The sequence below is a fragment of the Amblyomma maculatum genome, chromosome 1 (genome assembly GCF_055883805.1).
Source record: "Amblyomma maculatum isolate TAMU_Amacu chromosome 1, ASM5588380v1, whole genome shotgun sequence".
In the NCBI taxonomy this organism is placed as follows: domain Eukaryota; kingdom Metazoa; phylum Arthropoda; class Arachnida; order Ixodida; family Ixodidae; genus Amblyomma; species Amblyomma maculatum.
In genome coordinates, this window is record NC_139344.1 from 323,112,843 (window position 1) to 323,135,558 (window position 22,716).

The 22,716-nt window shown below is 44.5% G+C and overlaps 1 protein-coding gene across 2 annotated transcripts in view; it reads left to right on the forward strand.

The window, feature by feature from the left end:
- LOC146207296 (splicing factor, proline- and glutamine-rich-like) overlaps positions 1-22,141 on the forward strand; it is a 31,555-nt gene extending 9,414 nt beyond the window's left edge. The window contains exons 3-7 of one of the 2 annotated variants that reach the window (XM_084583371.1): positions 174-469; positions 12,159-12,213; positions 12,865-13,022; positions 13,687-13,742; positions 21,614-22,141. In XM_084583371.1, coding sequence (XP_084439497.1) covers positions 174-469; positions 12,159-12,213; positions 12,865-13,022; positions 13,687-13,742; positions 21,614-21,808 — 760 coding nt within the window. In that variant the 3' untranslated portion in view covers positions 21,809-22,141. Of the gene's footprint in view, positions 1-173; positions 470-12,158; positions 12,214-12,864; positions 13,023-13,686; positions 13,743-17,214; positions 17,374-21,613 lie in introns of those variants that run through there. The other variant, XM_084583433.1, reaches the window with a different exon arrangement.
- The last annotated feature ends 575 nt before the right edge of the window (positions 22,142-22,716 follow it).

The following is a 22,716-nucleotide window of genomic DNA, read 5'->3' on the forward strand; positions in this document are numbered from 1 at the left end:
TTTTGCATGCTTCGGCAGTGGTGCTACAGGATCACCAGGGCCTTCAGGAGCATCTTCTCTCAGTAACGCACGCAGCCTGATTTACTGCTGCATCAAATGCACCTTGCGGGCAGTTTGATATGAAAGCAGAGCTCATTTATGTAGCCTAGCCCCTGAATGTCCTTTTCTGGCAGCACCCCTCGGCCAGTTGTTGTGGAGCCACTGGAGCAGCGCGACGAGGATGATGGCCTGCCAGAGATGAACTTCCAACCAAACAACAAGCAGTACCAGAAGGAGCGTGAGGCTGGACCCCGGCTGGCTGAGATGGGCTCGTTTGAGTACGAGTTCGCTATGCGCTGGAAGAAGCTATACGAAGACGAGCGGGCACGGCGCGAGCAGCTCGAGCAAGACATCCTCTCGTGCCGCCGCTCACTTGAGGACCAGATGGAGGCTCTCCTTTACGAGCACGAGGCGAATATGCTGCGCGAAAGTGAGCATAGTCTCCAGATGTGTTCTGTTGTTTTTGTGTGCATGAAAGACAGCTGTCCAGGGTGCCTGTGCTGGGAGCATGCAAGGAATTTACGAATATTGGTCATCACAGACGAAGTTAAGAGAAAAGGCACATTGGTATTTCTTGACTTTGAGCTCATATAGTGCAGTTATTTATCAAAGATTCTCTAAACATCATGCATTGTTCTTGTGGCTGTATTGGTGGACATTGCAACTGGTTGCACTAGTTGGCCCCATTACCTTCTGACACCTCACTGCCTTGCTGTGTACATTGAAACCTCGTTGGTATGTTCCCTGTTCCTGTGATTACCAGGGTCTATAAAAATGTTCCGTAGAGTTGCACTAATTTTCTTTAAGTTAATATGTTCTCAGATAACATGATTTCCTGGCTAGGGCGTTCAAAATATGGACAAATTCGTTCTGTATACTATGGTTAGCAACTAACTGTGTGTGAAAAAAACATCACTGATGTAAGTTTGAAATAGGTTTATTAGTTTATTACTGGCGTAGCGCTTTGGTTAGAAGGGTAGATAGGTAGGCCACTTGAAGTGTCGTTGCTTCCCTCTGCCCTGCGTCTGCTGCAGTTTTGAATATCCTGATAGCACATTGGATAGCACACTTATGATCTCTAGTTAAATTCTCTTGCTGCGCCGTCGAGTGGGGACATGTCATGTTGATGGATGGCGCCACGAGACCTGTGGTGTATAGTTTAGCTTGGCAAGCGCAATTCAGTAACAGAAACTGGCGCAGCGTTGATGCCTTGCCCGTCTTCATGGGCCGCCAAGAATTTGCATGTGCCTCTTGAGCTTGAAGGTTTAAGCATAGACTCTTTCGTGCCATGTGGAGGCTTTGTTCGCCATAAGCCTATACTCACAGACTGCTTTCTGTGGCTATGCAGCCAAGTCTACGAGGTGAAACGTTCCTTACAGTGTTGGTACGCCGAGTAGTTCATACATATCTTGCCTGAGTTATGGTTTCAGTTTCAGTTGTGTCTTTTAATGAATAGTTTTTGAGCAGGCAGATATGTAGAAATATGTTTCTTTATGCAACTGAAGGTCTATTTTAAGATATATTTCTGTCTGGTCAGTCAACCACATGGCGCACATTGTCAAAACAAGCACAATTGTGAAAGTGTACCGAAAACAGCTTGGACACTGGGCAGATGTCTTCGTGGTACCTCCGACATGCGCATGGTGTGTTATACTCATGTTCTGCTGGCTAGTATTGGAGTATAATCTTGAGCTAGCAATAACATTAATAATTCCATACTTGTATAACATCCCAGAGTGAGATCCACAAAATATCTAGGAGTGTAGTCTGTTGTGGAGTGAGCTGATGCATTTTAGCTCTGTAGTGTGACATTATAGCCACAGAAAGTTGTCCCCAAGTATGGGAAGACACTTGTTGATGCATGCGCTGTTCCAGTGAGAGCACAGCATACAGGCACCTGGGGATGACCCGGAAAACTTCTAGACCTTGTCTAGGTTCATCTTCATGTTTTCCTTCTTTCTGAAACCAGGGTCACCGGCAGTGTGCCGATAGTGGGAGTTGAAAGCATTTCATGATTAAGATACAAGTAGGCGGAACCTCTGAGTATGAGACATCGAAGTGCAGGAATGCAGTGGCAGCTGCCTGCTGTGGTGGCTCTTCAGCAATGCCTTGGTGCAAAGGGGCAAAGCATAAAAAAAACTGCGTTCACACACAAACAGATCGTTTCATTGATGCGAAGAGGAGTAAATGCAGGGGCTTCTTCAGAGGGCGTTGGTGCAACAGGTTAAAGCATGTAATGAAATACGCGGATGCTTACATGCGAGCGAGTTGGGTCTGGAGGCTGCTGCAACATTAATTTGTGCTGTGGTCCCACAGTGGGTTGGTGCAAAGGGGCGAAGCGTCCACTAACAAGTAAAAGACCATCAGTTTTATCATTGCTGTGAATGGCTCGGGTATGATGCAATGTTCCTTCCTCTCAAAGAACACTTTAAATGCAGACTGTATTTTGTGGGCATTAGATGAGCTGCTCAGAACTTTTGTTGTAAGAATGCAAGATTTATACGAAGTGAAAATGTAAACTGTTATATACAGCTGAACCCCGTTATAAGAGACATTCACCCAAATGGTTGGCTGCCCTGTGACTTCATTAATTGGACCTCTTTTTTAACAGATATTGGATGTAGAAGACAATTGGCTATGAAGGACAAATTCTTAGCTTGGTACTCAGTCTTGTTTGGAACAGACATTTTACATTAGATGTGGCACCATCCATCGCCAGGTTCAGCTGCAGCTACAGTGAAAACAAAAGAAGAAAGACACACCTGCATTGTCATTATTAACTTTAGCAAATCAAGAGCAGGTCAGTCAGCTATGAAATGACTAAAAGAAGCGCCTGCAGTGGGAATGCAACGTAGAGAAGGTCTTCAGGCTTCCCACAAAGAGCACAAGCGCAACAGCACATGCGAGCATACCAGGAGTGTGCATTGGGTTCTCCACTTAGTGCAGCTTGCTATCAAGAATCACCGTATTTGTTATTTCAGTATGAGCGACAAATCTATCTGGTAAGTGCAAAGAAAGCGCTCAACTAGGGCCGCTGGCATAAATAAGCCATTGTGCCTAGAAAGCGAGACATAGCCAAGCCAAGGTCAAAATGGCATAAAAACAAGTGGTTCTGTTCTGGCATTTATTTTCAGTCTGATTCACAGACTTGTTACTCACAGCTGCTGTTATCCTTTCTCAAACAAGCATAAATTTCTGAGTGATATTTCTGCTGGTGCTGTTTCGTAGTTTTCGCTACTTTTATGATTTTGTGGCGCTTTTTTTACTTGAGTTCTTGTAGTGTTACCAGACACATAACTTAATTTCGAATTGCTAGTTGCGGTGCCATGTCACATTGCAATCGCACTTTGCAATCACACAAACTTAGCTTGCCAATATATACAGCTTTGGCCCAACGGCCATGAGGCTCTTGGCCTGATATTCAAGCTGGACGAGGCTTTGTTGGAACAGCATCAATGCAGCCATGAAACAGATCAACATTTACAACTATTTTAGCAATAAATAAATGCAAGAAAGTTGTGAAGTGTGTGGCGGTCCACCAAGCAAAGGCATGTAAACGAAAACTATAATGACGCTTTTAACAACATGATGTACCCTTCTTTTTTGCATATTTCAGCTGTTTACTAAGTGGCACAGGCAGAGGCACTTTATTTTTCTTTACTTTTGTCTGCCTCACCATAGAATATGTAGGATGCCTATGTCGAAGTAACGTTTGGTTAGAAAATGTGAACTTGGTGCCCGCTTATAAGGGACCTCTCATATAAGAGACAAAAACTGCTACTTAGCGCATGTCCCTTATAAAGGGGTTCAACTGTATATATTTTTTCAATATTGGGGGGCTTTTATTATTATGAACAATACGCTTCATTCTGCATTCTATTTAAAAACATGTCAGTAAGACTTTAAATAAACTGCTTATGCAACTTGGTGAGCGTGCTCATGACTAATGCAGATCAGAGGCAAATACAGTAGAACATTGTGATATGATTTTTCATTTCAAATGTTCAAAATGTCTCCCATAAAGTTACACTGTCTTTTCCCCACTTAATATGTTCCCGGATAACACATTTTCCTGGTTACTACATTCGAAATTTTGACAAATTGTGGTCATATAATACATTTTGCAATCAGTTGGACATCTGTTAATGAGCGCTCGTGACAGGCACAACTGATCAGCGACGCTCACCCGCCACAGTTGCTTTTCTGCAGTGCCTAGGTGCAAAAGGGCGAGGCATCAAAAAAAGTCAACGAGCCAACATATGAGGCGCCCGTTCCCGCTGAAACATGACTTCATGAGGAGCAAGGCGGTGACTTCTTTGTGGTGTCCTAGGAACATTGGAGGGAACCATTTGATAACTACAAATATTCATTTGGATACGAGCAGGCAGTGTTCGGGGGATGCAGCATGAGCAAAGTCACAACTGGAGGCAATTAATAAAAATTGGTTCACAGGAAGGGAAAGGCGCAGTAACTGTCACACTTGCTCTGTGTACACCTGAACCGTGCCGTAAGGGAAGGGAGGAAGGTGGAAGTGAAAGTAGAAAGAGAGAAAGGGGAGCCGTAGTGGAGGGCTGCGAAGTAATTTCGACCACCTGGGGATCTTTAACGTGCGCTGACATCGCACAGCATTGCGATAGCTTTACCACATGTCATTGGTGTAAGGGGCTCACCAAAATGCAAATATGGACTGAATTCTGCGAGAGTTGAAAAAAGAAGCTATGCATGGCTGAATGTCTATAAATGCTAATGTATTTTAAGCAATAGCCTTTGCTAAAAAAATTGGGACTATGGGGACACTAACTTGGTTCACTTATTTACAGTGCCAGCTTTATTAAGTGCATGTTTTTTTTATCACTTTTCATTTTTTGAATATGCATATTATTTTGCTTAGTGGCACCTTTTCTGCTTCGTGTTTTTTATGTTGTAATGCAACAATCTTATCTTGTTCATTGTGTGAATAAATTGCAGACCGTGAAGAATGCATTGCATTTCCTAGCACTATCGGCTATCATTGAGTCAAACTTGAAGGGACCAGAGATTTTTGTTCAGACTTTTAGAATGCGCCTTAGCTATTTGGGGACCATGAAAAAACAGGCGATTCTTTCAGGTCTTGAGGGAAAAAAAAAAATTTATTCAATACATCTTTTACAGCATCTGGGTATAACCTATACCAAAATGTAGCTATTTCGATTGTCTTTCACGAACATAGGTATTAATTTAACATTACATACAACATGGAGAAAAAAATCTCAGTGAGAGCCTACTGAAAAATGCAACAGTAAGAAGTAAAAAGAAAGCATGATGCTAAAGATAAAGAAACATAATATAAGTAATTCAGAACACGCAAAATATGCCATATTGCATCTTTCTGGTTGTGAAATTTTGGGACGCCTCTCTGCACATAGATTTTAAGCATGCTCAAGATGTATGAATTGCCAACTAACACGATTGGCCATGCTCACAAGTTACTATCTATACCAAAGGCCGAACTTCTTTGCCCGGAGAGCCCCAGCAGCCATCAATGTGTACTAAAGACCTCTCCCCCTTCAATTTTTTTGCATTAGATGAGGAGCTGCTCAGAACATGTGCTCAGAATTGTAGACTGTTTAAATTAAATTGGTTTACAGGAACGGAAAGGCGCAACATATGTCATACTTTTTCTGTGGACACCTGAACTGCTGTGACATTTTTCAAAATTGGGCAGTTTTTATCACCGCGAATAAACATGCTTTTTTTTGCATTCTTTTTACAAATGTGTCAATGAGGCTTTATATAAACTATTCATGCAACTGTGAGAGCGTGCTCATTACAGATGTACATTTAAAATGTTAGCCTTTGTGAAAAACTCAATTTGTGTGACTATGGAGACACCAGTCATCAGAGCCAAGCAGTGTTGCTTGTGCATGAGCCCTTCTTATTATTATTTTTGTTTAATTGACTTTTTAAAGCATTTATTTGTTTTCTTGCTTTTTTGATTGTGCACAACCAACTTATTCAGACCTTCGAAACAAAAAGGGAGAAAAGCGCAGTCATGAAGGCCAAGTTTTCATCCCATTTATGCACTGAGCCATCACCGCCTAGTTTGTGTTGGCTGGACTGGGTGGGCTATGCACAAAATCACGGGATGGCTCGCCTGGCTTCCATTGGCAATGTGGTCTCCCTGCTCCTGTAGCAGTATGGCGTAGGCATGTTTTTCTACTTCACCAGATGCACTCAGTGGCAGCAAATCTTCACCTATGTACTGTTGACTGTGCCCAGAAAATCACTTTCATGCTGTGTCGGAGGAAGGTGGGAAATTTGAATGAAGTGAATTAACCAAAATCATTGTGCCAGTTCAGCGGCTTTAAAGTGCCATTAATCATACATCTGGCTAGCCATAATTTTGAAGTTTGTTTCAATGAACCAAAAGTATAAATTATTCAAGTTAGAATTATTTGTGTACTGCCATGCTTCTCCCTCTCTGTCCTTATCAAGAAAAGCTGGCAGTTCATAACCATTATAACATTTCCATCTTTTCTTGTTTTACAGCCTTCCAGTGCTATACAGCTTTTAAAGGTTGATACATAGCGCTAGTCAAAGTGAGGTGCAAAGCTGCTTGTGGGAACTGCATACATAACTTAGTTGCTTTGTGTTTCTGTTGTGTGAACTGTTGACTCTCATTTGCTTTTCATGCTTGTCTTCAGGTGGGCAACCGACAGATTTCGTAATAAGCGAGCGCTTCCATGAATACAAGCCTGCCGTTGTTCCTGAAGGAGAGTTTCCTCAAAATTACTGCCACCTTGGCAAGAGCAGTTCGTCATATTCTTATTCAATGGGATGGGAAGAAATATTGATTTAGCATTGAATTAGTTTTTTTGTTATCGCTGGCATACATTTGTAGACATCATTTCTCTAGGCCATATAGTAGACTCTCAATAATTCAAACTTTAGGGGACCAGTTGTTTTTGTTTTCAGAAGTGCACCTTAAAATATAGCTAATATGTTGAATATATAAGAAAGCACCTTTTTCTTTGACCTGGGACTTCGAGCTACAAATACTGCCATTTTCTAGTATATCACGTCTGCAAATCAAAGTTTCAAAAGTGTGTCTTTCTTTCCTGACTATCACTTTCATTCCCAAAATGACTTCTGCTTCATCTTGGTTTTCCGAGCCCTCTGCGGTCATACCTGGTTCTGGCTGGGATCCCAGCACTTCTGCCAACATACCCATATCGTGCCAATAATATAATACAGTCGAAACCCGCAATAACGAAATCGCCGGGGACAGCAAAAAAATTCGCTTTCGCGAGAATTTCGTTGCCGCGAAAATGAGAAAAGATAGAAAACAGCCCGCAAAAAGAAAATTTATTGCCAAAAGTCAGTCAGCTTAGTTTGCCGAGCCTTGCCTTGCAGCAACTTCATGGTTCTATTCTCACACTGCAAGAAGTGATCCCAGCCAGCCAGCGCTTGCTCTGAATTGGTCATGCCCGAGCATGCAGGCAAAGTCCAGAGCCTTCTGTTGCAGCAGTTTGCCAGACAGAGGCACTTTGTTTGCGCGCTGTTCACAGAACCAGGCAAACACCGCCTTGTCAACGTCCGGGAACACCGCAGCCGTCACTGTTTTATGCTGTGCTCGAGCACCATTCTCAAGCGCACCGAGAATGGCTGCCTTGCTTTTCAAAATTGTCGACAGTGAGCTGCACGCAATCCCGTACTCGTCGGCGATATCCATTTTTTTCCTGCCTTTTTCTGCTTGAGCAATGATGGCAGCCTTCTCTTGCAGAGACATCTCAAACGCAAACGTGCGGACTGCTGCTCATACACACCGCCACCACACACAACGAACACATGTGCACCGCTCGCAGGCCTAAAAGTGCAGCGCTGATGATCTAGTGTCGCCCCCTGATGGTGTCGCTGCGAGGCTGCCTTCCCTGAACATAGCCTCCGAGATAAACAACCACGCGGAACCGATCACAGAGGACACGCGCTGCGCCGGTATGGTGGCTAGCACCGGCTCAAGGTGGCTAAAGTTTTTAAAGTTGTTCCGGCTGCAAGGTTGCCAGGCGCCAATGCTCTCGCTGTAGCCACGCAAGCGCGCTATTGCAGTTTGCTCAATTTGAGTGCTTTTTTGACGCTGTTATTCATAATATGGGAGACAGTATGCGGACCGACGCTGCAGCAAATTTCGTTATCGTGGGATTGCGGTACAAAAATGTTTCGTTACCGAGAGATACGAAATACATTGGCCCCTATGGGCATTTGCCGGGATCTCGGAAATATTTCGTTGCGGCGAGAATTTCGTTTTCTCGAGATTTCGCTATCGCGGGTTTCGACTGTAATCGGTTTACAGGAAAGAAAAGGTGCAGTATCTGTCATACTTGTTCCATGGACATCTGAACTGCACCGGAAGGAAAGGGAGGAAGGTGGGAGTTAAAGCGGAAAGATAGGAAGAGGGGCCATAGTGGAGGGCTTCGGAGTAATTTCGACCTCCTGGGGCTCAAACGGGTGTTGACATAGCACATGGATGCCTCTTCGTTTCACCACCTTCGAAGCACAGTCACCGATGGTGGGGATCAAACCCGGGTACTCCGGCACAGTACCTGGGTGCAATCCCGACCGCCGGCAGTGCCAATCGTTTGGATTACTTTTGCGAGCAGAGTAATTTGAGCAGCATTTACCCTGCAGCTCGAAAAATTAAGGTGGGATTTGTCATTTCTTTCACTCTGTTTCCTGTTTGCAAGTGATAATGTTTAAGTGAATGAGTTGCTTCCAACCTTTACGTTCTGCCAGAGCATCACCAGCATGGAAAGAGCAAACTTTGCTAGCTCAAGGAAGATTTTTGTCTTAAGCATCAGTTAAATATCAGGTTCTTCTTTTCTTGTTGTTTTCTTCAAATTTCTCTCATCTCCCGATTACATGGACCGGAATTCGCTCTAATTGCAGAATACATAATTTATTTACACTATATACAAATTGCAGCACAACTTCACTTCAGTCAGGGTGCGGCCTCTCGTCACGGCACCCGAAACTCGCCGCGTCGCTCGGATTCCTTCTCCCCCTCTCCGGGTTCTGCTCTTCCCCCGTCGTCCGGCGTCAGCGTAGCAGCCATTGCAAGCTCTCCTCCGAATTCCTGGAAACAACTCGCTGGCACGGCTGGGGGTGGTTGAGGGAGGATCGGGTGTCCTCTCGGGAGCGGCGCTTTTCTTCGGCCGACATCGCCGGCCGGCCGTGCGGCGCCAGCCCGCAGACTCCCTCCCAAGTTCGGGCCTTTCACAAGGAGGCGTCATCCACGGCCGCTTCTCTTGCACACACGCACGCACATACACACAAACGCCAACACACATGCGTCGCAGTCTTTCTATTCGTTCGTTCTTTCTGCCCACGATCAGGGTGCGCGCACTTGACAGCATCTCTGTAGTTTACTTAATCTCGGAATGCAGCTGTGCTCCTGCGGTAGTTCCAGCTGACAAGTCTTGGTTTCTTCTATTGCATTTGAATGGGAGAATTTTTTTTTCGATACTTAGGGTCCCACAGTGACTCGTTCCCAAACTTTTGCCGGCTGATGCCAGGAACGCGAACGCCTGGCATCAGCAGAGTCGACGATTGCGTAAGAAATAATGCCATATAAATCAGTTTAAGGCATATCGGGCATATTAGAATATCAACATCTTGAGGTCTCGATGACGACACAGGCTCATAGCATTCCTGCAGAAATTAATATAATTGCAAAGAATTTACACGATTATAAACAAAAATTGTATGTCCAAAAAAACCGCCAATAAGAACACCAGGACATAAAAACGGCTAAAAATCCCACCTTCCGCAAGAAAACATTTTTTTTTTTCGGCTAAACTGTGCAAAAACCTGCTAGATTTAGCAAGAAAACCGCTACCTTGGCAACGCTGGCTGCGATGAGGCACATGCGATTGCTTGGAGTGTGGTTTGGACTTCAGCATGTACCCACTCTGGAACGCAGTCAAGTTATTCATTTGTAGGGGCCAAATTTTCAGCTCACATGGTACCACAAGTCTGATGTATCTGACCTCATCCACTGCGCTTATTGCATACTGAGAGTGAGATAAAATGTTTGATTTAATTTAGCCTGTGTTACGAATTAAGCAGTTATAAAGTGGTTTGAAAGTATGGCCAGAGAACAAAAATTTTGAATCGTTTGAATTGACTGGAAGTGTTTGGATTATTTTGAGTCTACTATACATAATAGCTGATCAAGTGCTTTGTAATATCTTGAGATTAATATGTCCTCCAACCAAATTTGAGGAATTCGGGGTCGAGGTTTGTGTGGTACATACTTGTTAACGTTTTTACTTCTGAATGAAGGTAGTAAGCAAAGTAAACCTCCATTTTTTGTTTTTTTCGTTATTCTGTTAACTAAATACAATTACATGAAGTCTGTGTGTAGTTCATTTCTGAAACAGATCATATGGACTGCATTATGCATCAGGGGTCTGACAGCTGTGCCAATTGTGCCATGTTCATACAAAAACAATTTCTGCTTCAAAAGCACCAAATTTACCGAAATTGCACCAGCTTGCGCCAAGAAGGGCGAGCAAGTGCAGCGGGTTCCTTTTTTTTCCCCCCCGCATGTCACAGTTTAAAGGGTGTCAGAACATTTGAAACTGTACTTATTTTATGTGCCTGAACTCATGGCCAGCCATCGCGGGCTCCAAACGGCATTCACTGGTTGCAGCATTTCAAAACTGTCGTATCAGTTAGCTGGCCTATATTTTGTGGAATCAACATGCGCGGTAATGCTAGTTAGGCATTAGGCCCGGCCCAATTGTAGTTTCAGAAATTTTCATCCCATGGGCACTGTGAAGAATGCTCTTGTGCGCTCTTATGCGCTGTGAAGCGCCAGCTGCTGCTTTCCTCTTGATATTGCTTCCCTGCCGAAACGGCTTTTTTGTTCCCTTTGCACTTATGCTATTGTACACAGTAGCCATCATGCCAGCTCTTCATGTTGCATGCCCCCGGATTTAGGCCGCTTTTATATTTCAACGTCTCTAAATAAGGTGGCTGGAAAATCGCGTTGTTTGGAAAAGTATTACGCGAAGAAAAATAGCTTAACTTTGTGGGCCAGTTTGTCTGCAGTTTTAAGTATATGGACTGGGAGCATGTTGACAAGGTTTTGCCGCATATACTAGAAAAGAATGTGCAAATATGGGATGTCGTATTCTTTAAAACATCACAATATGTTTGTGTCATAGGAACTCCCCCCCCCCCCCCCCCCCCCTCCTCCATGGGTAGGGGTACGGGGCACAAGTGCCACCAATAGAAACAGCTGCCGAGAAAACTTTCCAAAATAATTTTCTCATTTCACACTGCACCCGGGGAAGTGATCATTGGAACAAAGAGTTTGCTGCATCATTTCGAAGCTGATATTTGTTGAACTAAATGTTTGTTACAACACAGTGCACATATTCCCATGCCGAGGCTCTCAATCAGTTGAGTGCTTCTCTTTGAATCGCCAAAGCTTCTCATGCAGTCTGACATGCTATGGCACACATTTGTTTGACAGTACATTGCTTCAAATTAGACAGCTCCTTAAGGAAGACAGGAAGGCTGCTCTCATATGGCTTGATAAATGAAGCGCCCCCTATTTTTGTAGACACTGTGTTGGCCTATATCAGTAGAGTGATCAAGAGACGAGGAAATGGGTCTGAAAATTACTGGTGAATGTGCAGATTTAATGCTTTGAGCATTGTACTAAGTATAACTTTGAATGGAGACATTGATTTATGATCGAATTTTAATACTAGAAAGTGATGTCTTTAATGCGAGAGCATTAATATCCCTATGTCAGGTGTCCTCTCAGCCTCGAAATATCATGAGGGCGCCTCTGGCAGGTGGTGGAAGGCAGTGTTAATAATGAAGGAGTTAAAGGTGCAAAAGCAGTTTTAATTTACTGGACCATTTCTGGAAGCAGATTTACTTCAATTTGTCCTTGGTATCTCTTAGTGGATCACTCTATGCATTGGGTAGAGCATCGTCAGCCATCCAAATATGGTATAACGATCAGCTTTGTAGGCTGTCCGTTGAATTTTTAAATAGCAACAGGAATTCTGCATTGCAGGGAATAACTAAGAAGTGTCTGACTAGCAAATTGTGCTTTTTCTTTCCAGAGCTCCGAAGAATGGAGGAACAGAGCAGTCTTATGGCACGGGAGCGAGAGATGAGGTCAGTTTTATTTATTTTTTTCATGAGCAAGTTGGAAGGCATGTAATGTTTCGTTCCTTAAGCGCAAAAAAGTAGTTGAGTTGAGGATTGAAATCCATCTGCTATACTGTGGCAGCCATTGGAGTAGAGGTGTTTCCAGTATGTGAGGAACAGGTTAGTCCAGTAAGAAAGAAAGTGACCACACTGCTGTGTGCTTGAACGAAATCAGACACACGGCTTAGCCCTGCGTTCCATTAACTTATGGTGTTTCTAGTACATCTGTCTTGAAACACAAATTGAAACTCCATTTACCTGAAAGGAATGAAGATGTAGAACCATTTGTTTAGCGAGGGGTAATATTATGTGCTTGTTGTGTTCAAGTGCGTGATAAAATGAAAATGGCAAATGGCTCAATCAGAAGCATGTTTGCATTTATTCAAAGAGGTGAGTATGCATGTGAGGAGAAATCTTACTGTTTTCTGAATGTGGCTCTGTAGAGCCATGGCAGGTTATATAAACAAGCAGAACTTGTCTACTGCATTAAACCTTAAGAATGTCTACATTTTCTCCATTCAGCATCCCTGAGGATTTCCTAGGCAGAGAAAATTGTGTGCTTTGTGCTTGTCTAGAAATGAAAAAAGAAGCTTAGTGGATGTGCGTGGCCCTGTGCAGACGGGAGGAAGAAAGAAGGCGCGAAGAGGAGAGGCGAAGGCGTGAAGAGGCGCTGTTTCAGCAGCAGCGACAAGATGATGAAATGCGCTCGCGGCGGCGGGAGGAAGAGTTTCGTGGTGTGCCGCCACCGCCACCACCTCCTGGACTGCTTGCCATGGGTGAGTGGCATATGCTTGGCCCAGGCTCACCACTTCTCGTTTGAAAAAAAAAAAAGGAGGGGGGCCAGACATTTGGATGGGTAATGCGAGTTCAGTGTCTGAACCGGACACTATGCACTTGTGACTATGCGGCCAAACCTTATTGCTGCATTGCACCATGCAGAGAACTAGAAAATATAAGGAATTCTGGCATTATTTTTCTCTATGGTGGTCATATCTGTAGTGTGACATTCATTTTAAGGCTCTGTTTGTGGTGGTCCTTCATTCTTAATACCCAGTGCTCGTTGGTTTGGCATCCAGCTCAAGATCGACAGGTTTTAATGGAGGCAGAGCAGTCTGTATCTACTTTGAATTGAAGGATCCCAGGCACTTGAAGTAGTCCCTCATTGCCCATGTGTGAGCTTCGAACATTAAACCCTAGTACCAATTTTTTAAACACCGCATACTTTTAATCTTAACACCACGTAATGCAACAAGACACATAAGGCTTCTGTGGTGTGTCCTTTTCACTCACTCTTTTTGACGATGTAGGGTGAAAAATCACACTTTAAATTTTAATTGAATCATTTTTGCCACTTGCGTGAGTATGTTCACTGCATTCGATAGCGGTTTCTTTTCATGGGGAGAAGTGAGAATGTTGTGCCTCTCTGCTTCTACTTTGCAGCCGCCTATGAAAGTGGCTACCGTGATGGTGCACCACAAGGGGTTTCTGGAGCAGCGGTAAGGTTCTTCTTGCTTGTGCTTTTTTAACAATACTCGCCTTTCATGTTGTGAAATTGTCTGCCAGCATGATTGCATGAAATGGCCACCCTTCCCCGGGATATATTAATATAGTCTCGTGCATCATACGGTATTCTTTTATTAGTGTGTCAATTTCTTTTTTCTCTGAAAAGCCACACGGAAAAATGAAAGCTTTTGCTAGGTTTAACCCCTGTATGCATGCTGTTTTCGCAGCTGTGCATGATGGTTGTGAATAAAAGGCCGCGCTGAAAGAATGCTCTTCATGCATCATCACATTGTTTATGTCGCATTTCTTATTTGAGCGTTTGCATGTATTGGCCAGTTTTCTTATGCTGTTCACTCCGTTACAGTAGTCATAGTGTTTACCAGATAGTACTGAGGTGAAGTATACTAGGTCAGTTACCGTAAAAACCCGCGTATAATACGAACCCGAATATAATACGAGGTGAAATTCTGGAGACCCGAAATGGAAAAAAAAAGTTTTTACCGCATATAATACGAGAGAGAAAAAACAAGACATTTATTATAATCGGACCTCACGCTTCAATCACTTTCATCTTCAGCAGCGCTTTCCTCGGAAATTTCTTTGTCGGACAAATCATCCCACAGGTACTCATCTTCTGTGCCATCGAGGGCGTTTGAGATGCCGCACTTCTTAAACGAACGGCGCACAAGCTCCTCTGGGATGCTTGCCCACGCGTCCACAATCCATTTGCATAGCGTGGCTGGCGATGCTCGCTTCAGCCGCCCGGCCAGCGTCACATGCTGGCTCACCTGACCGCATCCATTCCGCGTAGCATCGCTTGACTGCGTCCTTGAAGGGTTTGTTGACACAAACGTCGAGAGGCTGAAGTTGTGAGGTCATCCCACCCGGAATCACAAGTTCTGTGCGGCAGTCGCTTAGCAGCCTCTTCACCGAGTCGGCCAAATGGCAACGAAACGCGTCCAGCACGAGGATGGATGGAAAGGACAACAGTGCACCGGGCCGTTTGCACCACACTGACTCCACCCAGTCGAGGACAAGATCCTCGTTCATCCAACCTTTTTCAGGCATCTCACGATGACATTCTTCGGCAGCTCCTCACCTTTCGGCATTGTCTTGCGCTTGAAGATGACATAGGGCGGGAGCTTGCGGCCGTCTGCCGTGCACGATAGCATGACTGTAACCGGCGTCTTCTCGTTTCCAGTAGACCGGATACAAACTTGTTTAGAGCCCTTCTCATGGACGGTGAGGGGCGATGGCATGTCCAGGTAAACCGGCGTCTGGTCAGCATTGCCTATTTGCCCCAGCTGAAAGTTTTTGGTCTTTCGCAAAGAAATCACGTGGCGCTGAAAAGCCACCAGCAGCTCTTCGAAGGATTCGGGCAGCTTTTGTGAAATCGAGGTTCGCCGGCGTAGCGAGAATCCAGCACGGCACATATAGCGATGTATCCAGTGCTTGCTTGCTTTGAAGGCGGAGCTCGGAATTCCCTTTTCCCTTGCAAGCTCCCTAGCTTTTGCCTGCATAAGCTCTACGCTCACAGCTAGATGCGATGCTCGCTGTTCTCGTACGAACTCCGTCAGAGCGAGTTCAATTTCCGGGAATGCGCCATTCTTAGGCCCGCGAAAGCTTCTTCGCATTCCCTTGCACGCGAAAAGGGCTTCTTTCTGTCGTCGCCATCCGCGAATGCTTCCCTCGGTGACGCCAAACTGCCTCCCGGCCGCACTGTTGCCGATGTTTTCAGCAACTAAAATCACCTTTCTCTTAAAAGCAGCCGAGTACTGTTTCCGAGACCCTGGCATCTTGCTCGTTCACTTAAAGAAAAAAGCGTGCACTTAAAGAAAAAAGAGCACATGCGCTGATGCTGTGCGCACTCGACGACTCAACAACGAAGAGACGACACCTCGACGTCGTGGCCACTGCAGGGTGCGGCCACGTTAGGGCAACGAAGCCAAGCTGTAGCCGCACATCGATAACAAAGCCAAGCCGTAGCCACGCGGCAACAACGAAACCGAAACTTCTCGCAAAACTTCGACATTTTGGTTGGGATCCGCAAATAATACGAGGCGGAAATTTGGAACGCTGAAAGTTGGAAAAAAAACTCGTATTATACGCGGGTTTTTACGGTATTTCTCTAGCTGAAGGCAGGCAGAAGTCCTTGGAGGACACTGACGCCTTCTGGTGTGCTTCTGCAGAATCATGACAGCACAGCGATGCTTGTGCGCACTTTTGAACCAGTTGGTTGTGCATTCTTTTTCCTGAATGCTTGATTGAACTTTGAGATATTGATAATGCAGGCAACAAGGCATTGTGAGTAGTGCATAAATAGGGTTGTTCGTTTCTGGATTAAACCCGATTTTCCTGAAAAGTAGGGTAAAATCTTATTTTTCCCTGATTTCTGGAAAAAACTGTGCCCACAGTACTAGCCTAATTAACGGCTACACTAGATCCATTCCAGAAGCGGCTGCTGAGTCCATTGTCTGATGGTTACTGACACCTCGTGATTTTCATTGACTGACTATGTAGACTCGCTTTGCGAGGCGTTAAACCTGTCCTTGCTCGAAACAAGCCACACTAAAGCAAGTGTTGAAGACATGGACTATTGACGCGAGGCAACTGTGCTCTACCTGGGTTAGCAAATGCCACTTTGATATTGTTGGGCCTAAGTAATGGTAGCGTGATGTTGAGAGGAAGTTCTCTCAGCTGAGATACTTTCGAAAACTAAACAGCTTTCATGTGGAAAGTGAAATGCTGAACATGCAGATGATGTATGTTAACAATGATATTTAAAAGTTGATGACCAGCTTGTTTGAATAAAATGCCTCATGTCCCAAAACTGGTCCGGCCTCTTTACCGCCGGTAATTATTAATTACCAAAGAAGCATGAAAATTATTCCGAATATTTTCTTAACTTCAATTTTCCTCTGCTTACCAGCCTGAAACTTGCTCCTAATTGTTTGTCTGTGATTAAAACAATCTGAATAAATTATTAGTTCGTAAATTTAATTCAAAAAGACGAATTTTGGAATGTTTCCACTAAAAACCCGATATCTCTCAAGTTCAAAAATAGTGCCCGATTTTTACCACCCGACTTTTAATAAATATAAAACCCATCAACGAACAATCCTATGCATATATTTCGGTCTGTGTCTATTCATAATATGGCATATCTTTTGCATATTGTCATTCAGAATTGCTAAAAAATTGTTAGTGAATTTTTGTGTCCAAGCTTTGGGCTTTCATTTTAATTTCTGGCCCTTCTAAGTTTAGATCATGTATCAGTTGGGACCAGGAATTAGCATATTTATGTTACAGAATTGTAAATATCTGTACTTTCACTGAAGCCATTATATTAGTAGAGGGAGTCGCTTACATAAAATATGGTCGTAATTACCAACAAAGTCTTCTGCTCCAAGCAGTAGATTTGCACCTTCGCTTGCATTTGCACTGAAAACAGCTTCGTTCTTGCAGACTAATGTGGACGGGGCTAACTACAGTCTGTATCTTGAGGCTTGGTACAAAGCACTAACGAAGACCACAACATGACAATGGCTACTTTTGAAAACATGCACTTTCCAGACCATTGCGACGCTTCAAGCAGCCAAATAAAATTTATTACTTAAGCATCTTCTCATTGTAAGTGTCTGATTCACAACTCTTTGCTAACTCCATAGATGCTACGGAATAAAGGGTGCATTTAGAATGAAGTGGGATGGTGGGGCATGCTGGCTTTGCTGACTTGTGTAGCACGATGCACCATTGGCTTGTGCCCATTGTGGAATGCTGCTCCCATTGTGGAATGCTACTCCCATTGTACATTGCCCTTCAGATAGCATGTTTTTAGCATATGAAGGTGAATCATCATTTTCATGTGCTCACCTTGTATTCTGAACCTTGTAGAAGTGCTGCCTTTTATTTTGTGCTCAATATTTTTGTGACATCATCTTGAGCTTGACATGGTGTAGCATGTGTTTTCGTGTTTGATGTACAGACCAAGGATGGAAGGCATATTGTGGTGCAAGTTGCAGTGCAATAGCGCATGGCAGTTGGGTGAAGGAAAGTGGTATGTCTCTTCAGCACAAAGTATTTTTGTAACAGGTAAAGTGCCCAGTGAGTCAAGGGCCAAGGGACAATAATAACTTATGCCTGCTACTTATCCCTCAAAAGAAAAGTATATAACAGAAATGCCTTACTAGTGCTCACCTGTGGGGCAGAAACATGCAGAGAGCAGGGCAGAATTGCTCACACTCAGCGCTCCTCTCTAGTTTGGTCGTGGTTAAGGCAGCGTCTAGCAGTAGCACTGGCATTGAAGCACCTCTCGCCTCTAGCAGCATCAGTGCATGTTCCGCAACACGATAATTCTTGCTGTGTGCCTCCATGGATTCATTGCGCAAAAAACACCAGTCTGCATTACTTCTTTCATTAGTATGCTATGGTTTAAAACAGTTGGTTATCAGCATCTTTGACTATGTAATTGTGTATTGTGCTGTTGCATTTAAGTTGGCCTTTCCACAAAAGATAGCTGTTCGAAATCACGGGCTGCACATACGCAAAGCTGATCTGTTAGTTCAGAATTAATGTAGTTCTGGATGGGCAGTGGGTAGCACGCACCTCGTGCCGGTAGCCATTCTCAGCAGGCGTTCCATGCATTAAAAACGTTCATATGCAAATTGGTCCTGCTAAAAAAAAAAATAGAATTGCATACTAGTTGCCCAGTTCGCTGGCTGTTCTATCCTTGGACAAGCGGTACATAGCATGGGTGTGAAGTTTCAGTTCTTTCACTAGGATACTTAAGAGTTTGCAGTGAGGTGGTTATGTACACAGCATCTCTCCAAGTAACGCATGCACTTAGTGCGACATATCTCCATGCGTCTTGCAGGTGTACCCACGCTCTAAATCTTGTTCTTGGACATGATGTAATGTTTTGATATAACTGCTACATATTTGTGCTTCAGAGAAGATATTGCCGAATCAAGCCCCATACTATGATTTTGAGTACATAATCCTCCATTGACAGCAGAGCAGTAAGCCAGAATGCAAGTGCCTGAAAGGCTCTGTTCATGTTGGCTGACTCCTCCTACTCTGCTCTACGATGAGTTAAATAAGGGGATATTTGGGAGGGAACCAGGATGTTCATTCCAATTTATGTAGAGAAATCAGCCACACAAGATAATTCGAAATTTAATCTACCTTTAGACCTTAGTATCGTATTTACTCTCATAGTGCTCGCACCCCCAACATTGGGCATCAAAAATTGGAATTTCTTTTTCCTCGTATAATCATCGCACCATCAATATTACCACCGCGAGATTCGTCTGCTAGTAGTAACAAGCGCCATCTTTGGAGCGCTACTGAACCTAGCTGGCCTCGTGTGCACGCGCTACCAGGCGGTGATAGCGTGCTCGGGTAGATTGTCATTTTGCGAGGTGTCTCTGTGTCTCATCATTGTTCCTTAGTTCCGTCCCTGTTGATTGCTTTGTTCCACCGTCTACCGTGTTCTTGATGCCGCATCGTGGTGGGGCGGTACGCAAGTTATACAGCTGCTTTTAAGCTGAAAGCTTTCAAGTAAGGGCTACAGCGGGGCAACCGTGCTGCCAGCAGGCACTTCGGCGTCAACAAGTTCTGCGTAGTGCGCTACTGAAGACAGCGATTGCAGTGTCAACACGGACTCGGATCAAGTCTCTGATCAAGAGTAGAACTGTGTGGTCTGCTGTGAGCATTATACAACAAAACACGGGGAGTGATCATGAGGCTGCGTGCGGTAAATAAAGTGTTTTAGCAATTTGTGCTTTTGAGGACCCTGTACTTTTGTAACAAGGGTAAGTTCTGCTTGAAAGTAATGTTTTGGTTATATTTACAATAGCTGTCCTAAGAATCCCGATTCGCACCTGTTTAAATTTCCTTTTAGAGCTCCAAAACATTTGCTCGAAAATTTTCCCCGCATTATTATTGCACCCCCAATTTAGTATCAATTTTGCGTGAAAAAAAAATGCGAGCATTATGCGAGTAAATACGGTATAGGTAGTGGACATTTGCCATAGCTCTTCATAACGATTGCATGCAGTTCTCAAGCATTTTGTGATCTTTTACATTTTTTTTCTTAGAACAAAAAGGCTGACCATACCGCCATCCTTGCCATCAGTAATTACAGATAAAAGCTTTTTCAACTCGGTGCTCATTTGCTTCGGTTTCTTGTCACTAGGTGACACCACTGTATGCACAACACTTAACAGATGCTACAGCATGGCCGGCTGAAAGTGTTGTGTTCGTGCCTTTTACAGTGCTTGCCATGCAGTGAATGATGCATACTCGCACTTACTGCATACACTCATTTGAAGGTGTCTCATCTCCTGGGCAGACTTAGTGCTGAAATCTTCATTCTCTCTCTATGGGAGCATTTGCAGTGCTCTTTGCCGCTAATCAGTCCATCCGCATGCGAGTATGGAAGGAAGTGTTGAGGACCCCCCCCCCCCCCCCCCCCCTTTTTTTTTTTCTAATCTCTTATAGCTTGCAACTGCTTTCTTTGTGATCCCGTAGTTGCAAGTTAATTGCAACTATGTTGTTAGTTGTGTGCGTGCGATTTTTAAATTTTAAAAAATTGCTGCTGCACTATTCAAACTCGTGTCTGCTTCCTGCTTCTTGGAGAGAGAGTAATATATTGTTACGTGCTTTGTACGCTGGGGGTGAGTATATTGTACAATATACTCATGCCTATAGCATCCTTGTAGTACTTACCCTTCTTTCCACAGTTTATCTCAATGCCAATCCACCCCACTGTGATTCAATGCTTTCATATTATGAACCAGAAGCTCACTTGGCTGAATGCTGCAGCAGTTTCAAGCTGGGAGTTGCTTATTTTTCTCTGTTTCCAGCACTGAATAGAGGTAGGAAACAGTCAGATATGGCTTTCCAGGGCACTGCTTCATGTGCCGTTTTCTTCCGTTGCAGCAGTGTTCAATATTCCTTTATTAGTTCTGTGTGGCAGTAAAGGCATTAATAAATAATCCCCTTGGTTCTGTTTACCCGCTTTTCTCATGGTTAGGGTTTTTTTATGAAAGTTGTAGTGGAAAGTTATGATTGCCCAATATTTTCCTTCTTTGTTGTACCCTTTGTCTTTTGAGATTTGTAAATTTATTCACTGCAGCTGTGCAGTCAGATGTGTTTGGTAAGTGTTTGTGACGGTGCAACGGCAGTTCTTGTGATGCAAGTGTTGCGTGTCATTGTCGCTCTCGGTGCAGAGGCCAAATCGAGCACAAAAGTGCAAAAATATTTGTCTTCTGTGGTCATGGGTTGTCTGTTGCATGGCTCGACATGTTCGCATGATTGGGCTAGTCCTATCCAAAGGAATGATGTGCATTTCTTTGAAGCGGCGCGTCTCATTTGAATGCAGCCATACAAATCTTCTCAATTCGAAAAGTGATGAATTGTCACTGCCGTTCCTGTTGGATTGTGCGAAGTGGCTCAGGCTGGCCGTCACCGAGCCACTGGTAGTCTGAAGAGGTAACAGTGAAATACTTGAACTTAGATTTTGAGGGATTTCAAGGTTATTCAGAGTGTAGCACGAAACCTTAGGCAGTTTGTGCACATTGTTCAGGCTGTCGCAGATCTACCCAGTATGTCGTCAGCTGTCCACCAATAGTGGTGGTTGCAGCCGACTATATTGATGGAATTAAAACTGCGAGCTTTGATTCACATGTGGTTCCTGGGTGTGACACAAGCGAAGTGTGCGTGGGTGTCCGAAGTACTGTTTCCAGATCCGGTTACTCTGGTTTGCTGCGCTAGTGCCCGCGTCTTGTGTACACAACACGGACAGACCCTCCGCCGTTTGCGAGTGCCGCAGGCACTGAAACAGCTTCTGTTTGTCGAGCAGCGGCAGACCCGGTTCGAGCAAGGTATCGGCGGCCAAGGAAGCCCCGGCCAGCAGCCATCGCAGCAGTCTCTGGGCACTGGCGTCATGAACGGCGGCCGCAACGCGCCGGCAGGCCTGCGAGACATGATGATGCGCAGGGACGCTTTGGACCGCGCTGATTACGACATGGATGCCAAGCGCGCACGCCGCTACTAGAGTGGAGAGCCTCGGTGTCTGCACGTCTACGCTCCGTTGCCCTGCTCTGGTTGCTGCACCATATGCAGTGTGGCGCGAATAGGTGAACAAAAGCCAGGGCGCGCGGTTGCCGGAGCAGGCACACTGGAGTCGTATACGTGCATCTCCACCCACCCCTCCTGCGCTGCAACCGCACATGTATTCGCGCACACTTGACAACGGAAAGCGTCATCAATTCTCTGTCCCGGATGAATAGAGCCTAACTGTGCCACACAATTTGTCATGGTCCATTTCACATTGTAATCTCATAACAGTGGTCGTGTAATAAAATCAGTAGTTTTGGATGCGCACGCACTTAAATGTCCGTGTCATTTTTTCGTCATGTTTCGGCGACTGAGCCATTTAAAGGAGGCCTAGTTTCGGGATTTGTGGGTCTCCCCTGAAAGGGGCGGTGCTATTTGAAGCATGAACTGTGGCATGGAGGCCAAGCACGTAAAAAGCCCCAGTGTCCTCTGGTTGCTAGCGTGGCGGTGCTTGCGTTATGCACGGGGAAGGAAACGGCATTTAGTACTTTGCTGGTGCTGCTGAATCGACTGCGATGAAAGAGCCTATCGCGATCATGCTTGGCGCAATCACTTCAGCATGATAGACGTGAGGCAGCGCAACGGCACGCGACCTGAGAAGAGTTGAGGGAAGACTAGAAACTAGTGAACCAGAATATAATGTATTCATGAACTAACAACCGACATTTATTTGGCGCGATCAGCGTATAAATGTACATTAAGGGCAAAAAAAGAAAATACTATCGAACTGCTCACAGAACTGGGGCACCATTGTATATTTTATCAAAGCTCCTAGACCTTTCTTGCTGCCGCACCCCGCTACACTTTCGTGCTATCTTCTCTGAGTCCCAATTTTTCCCCTTTTCG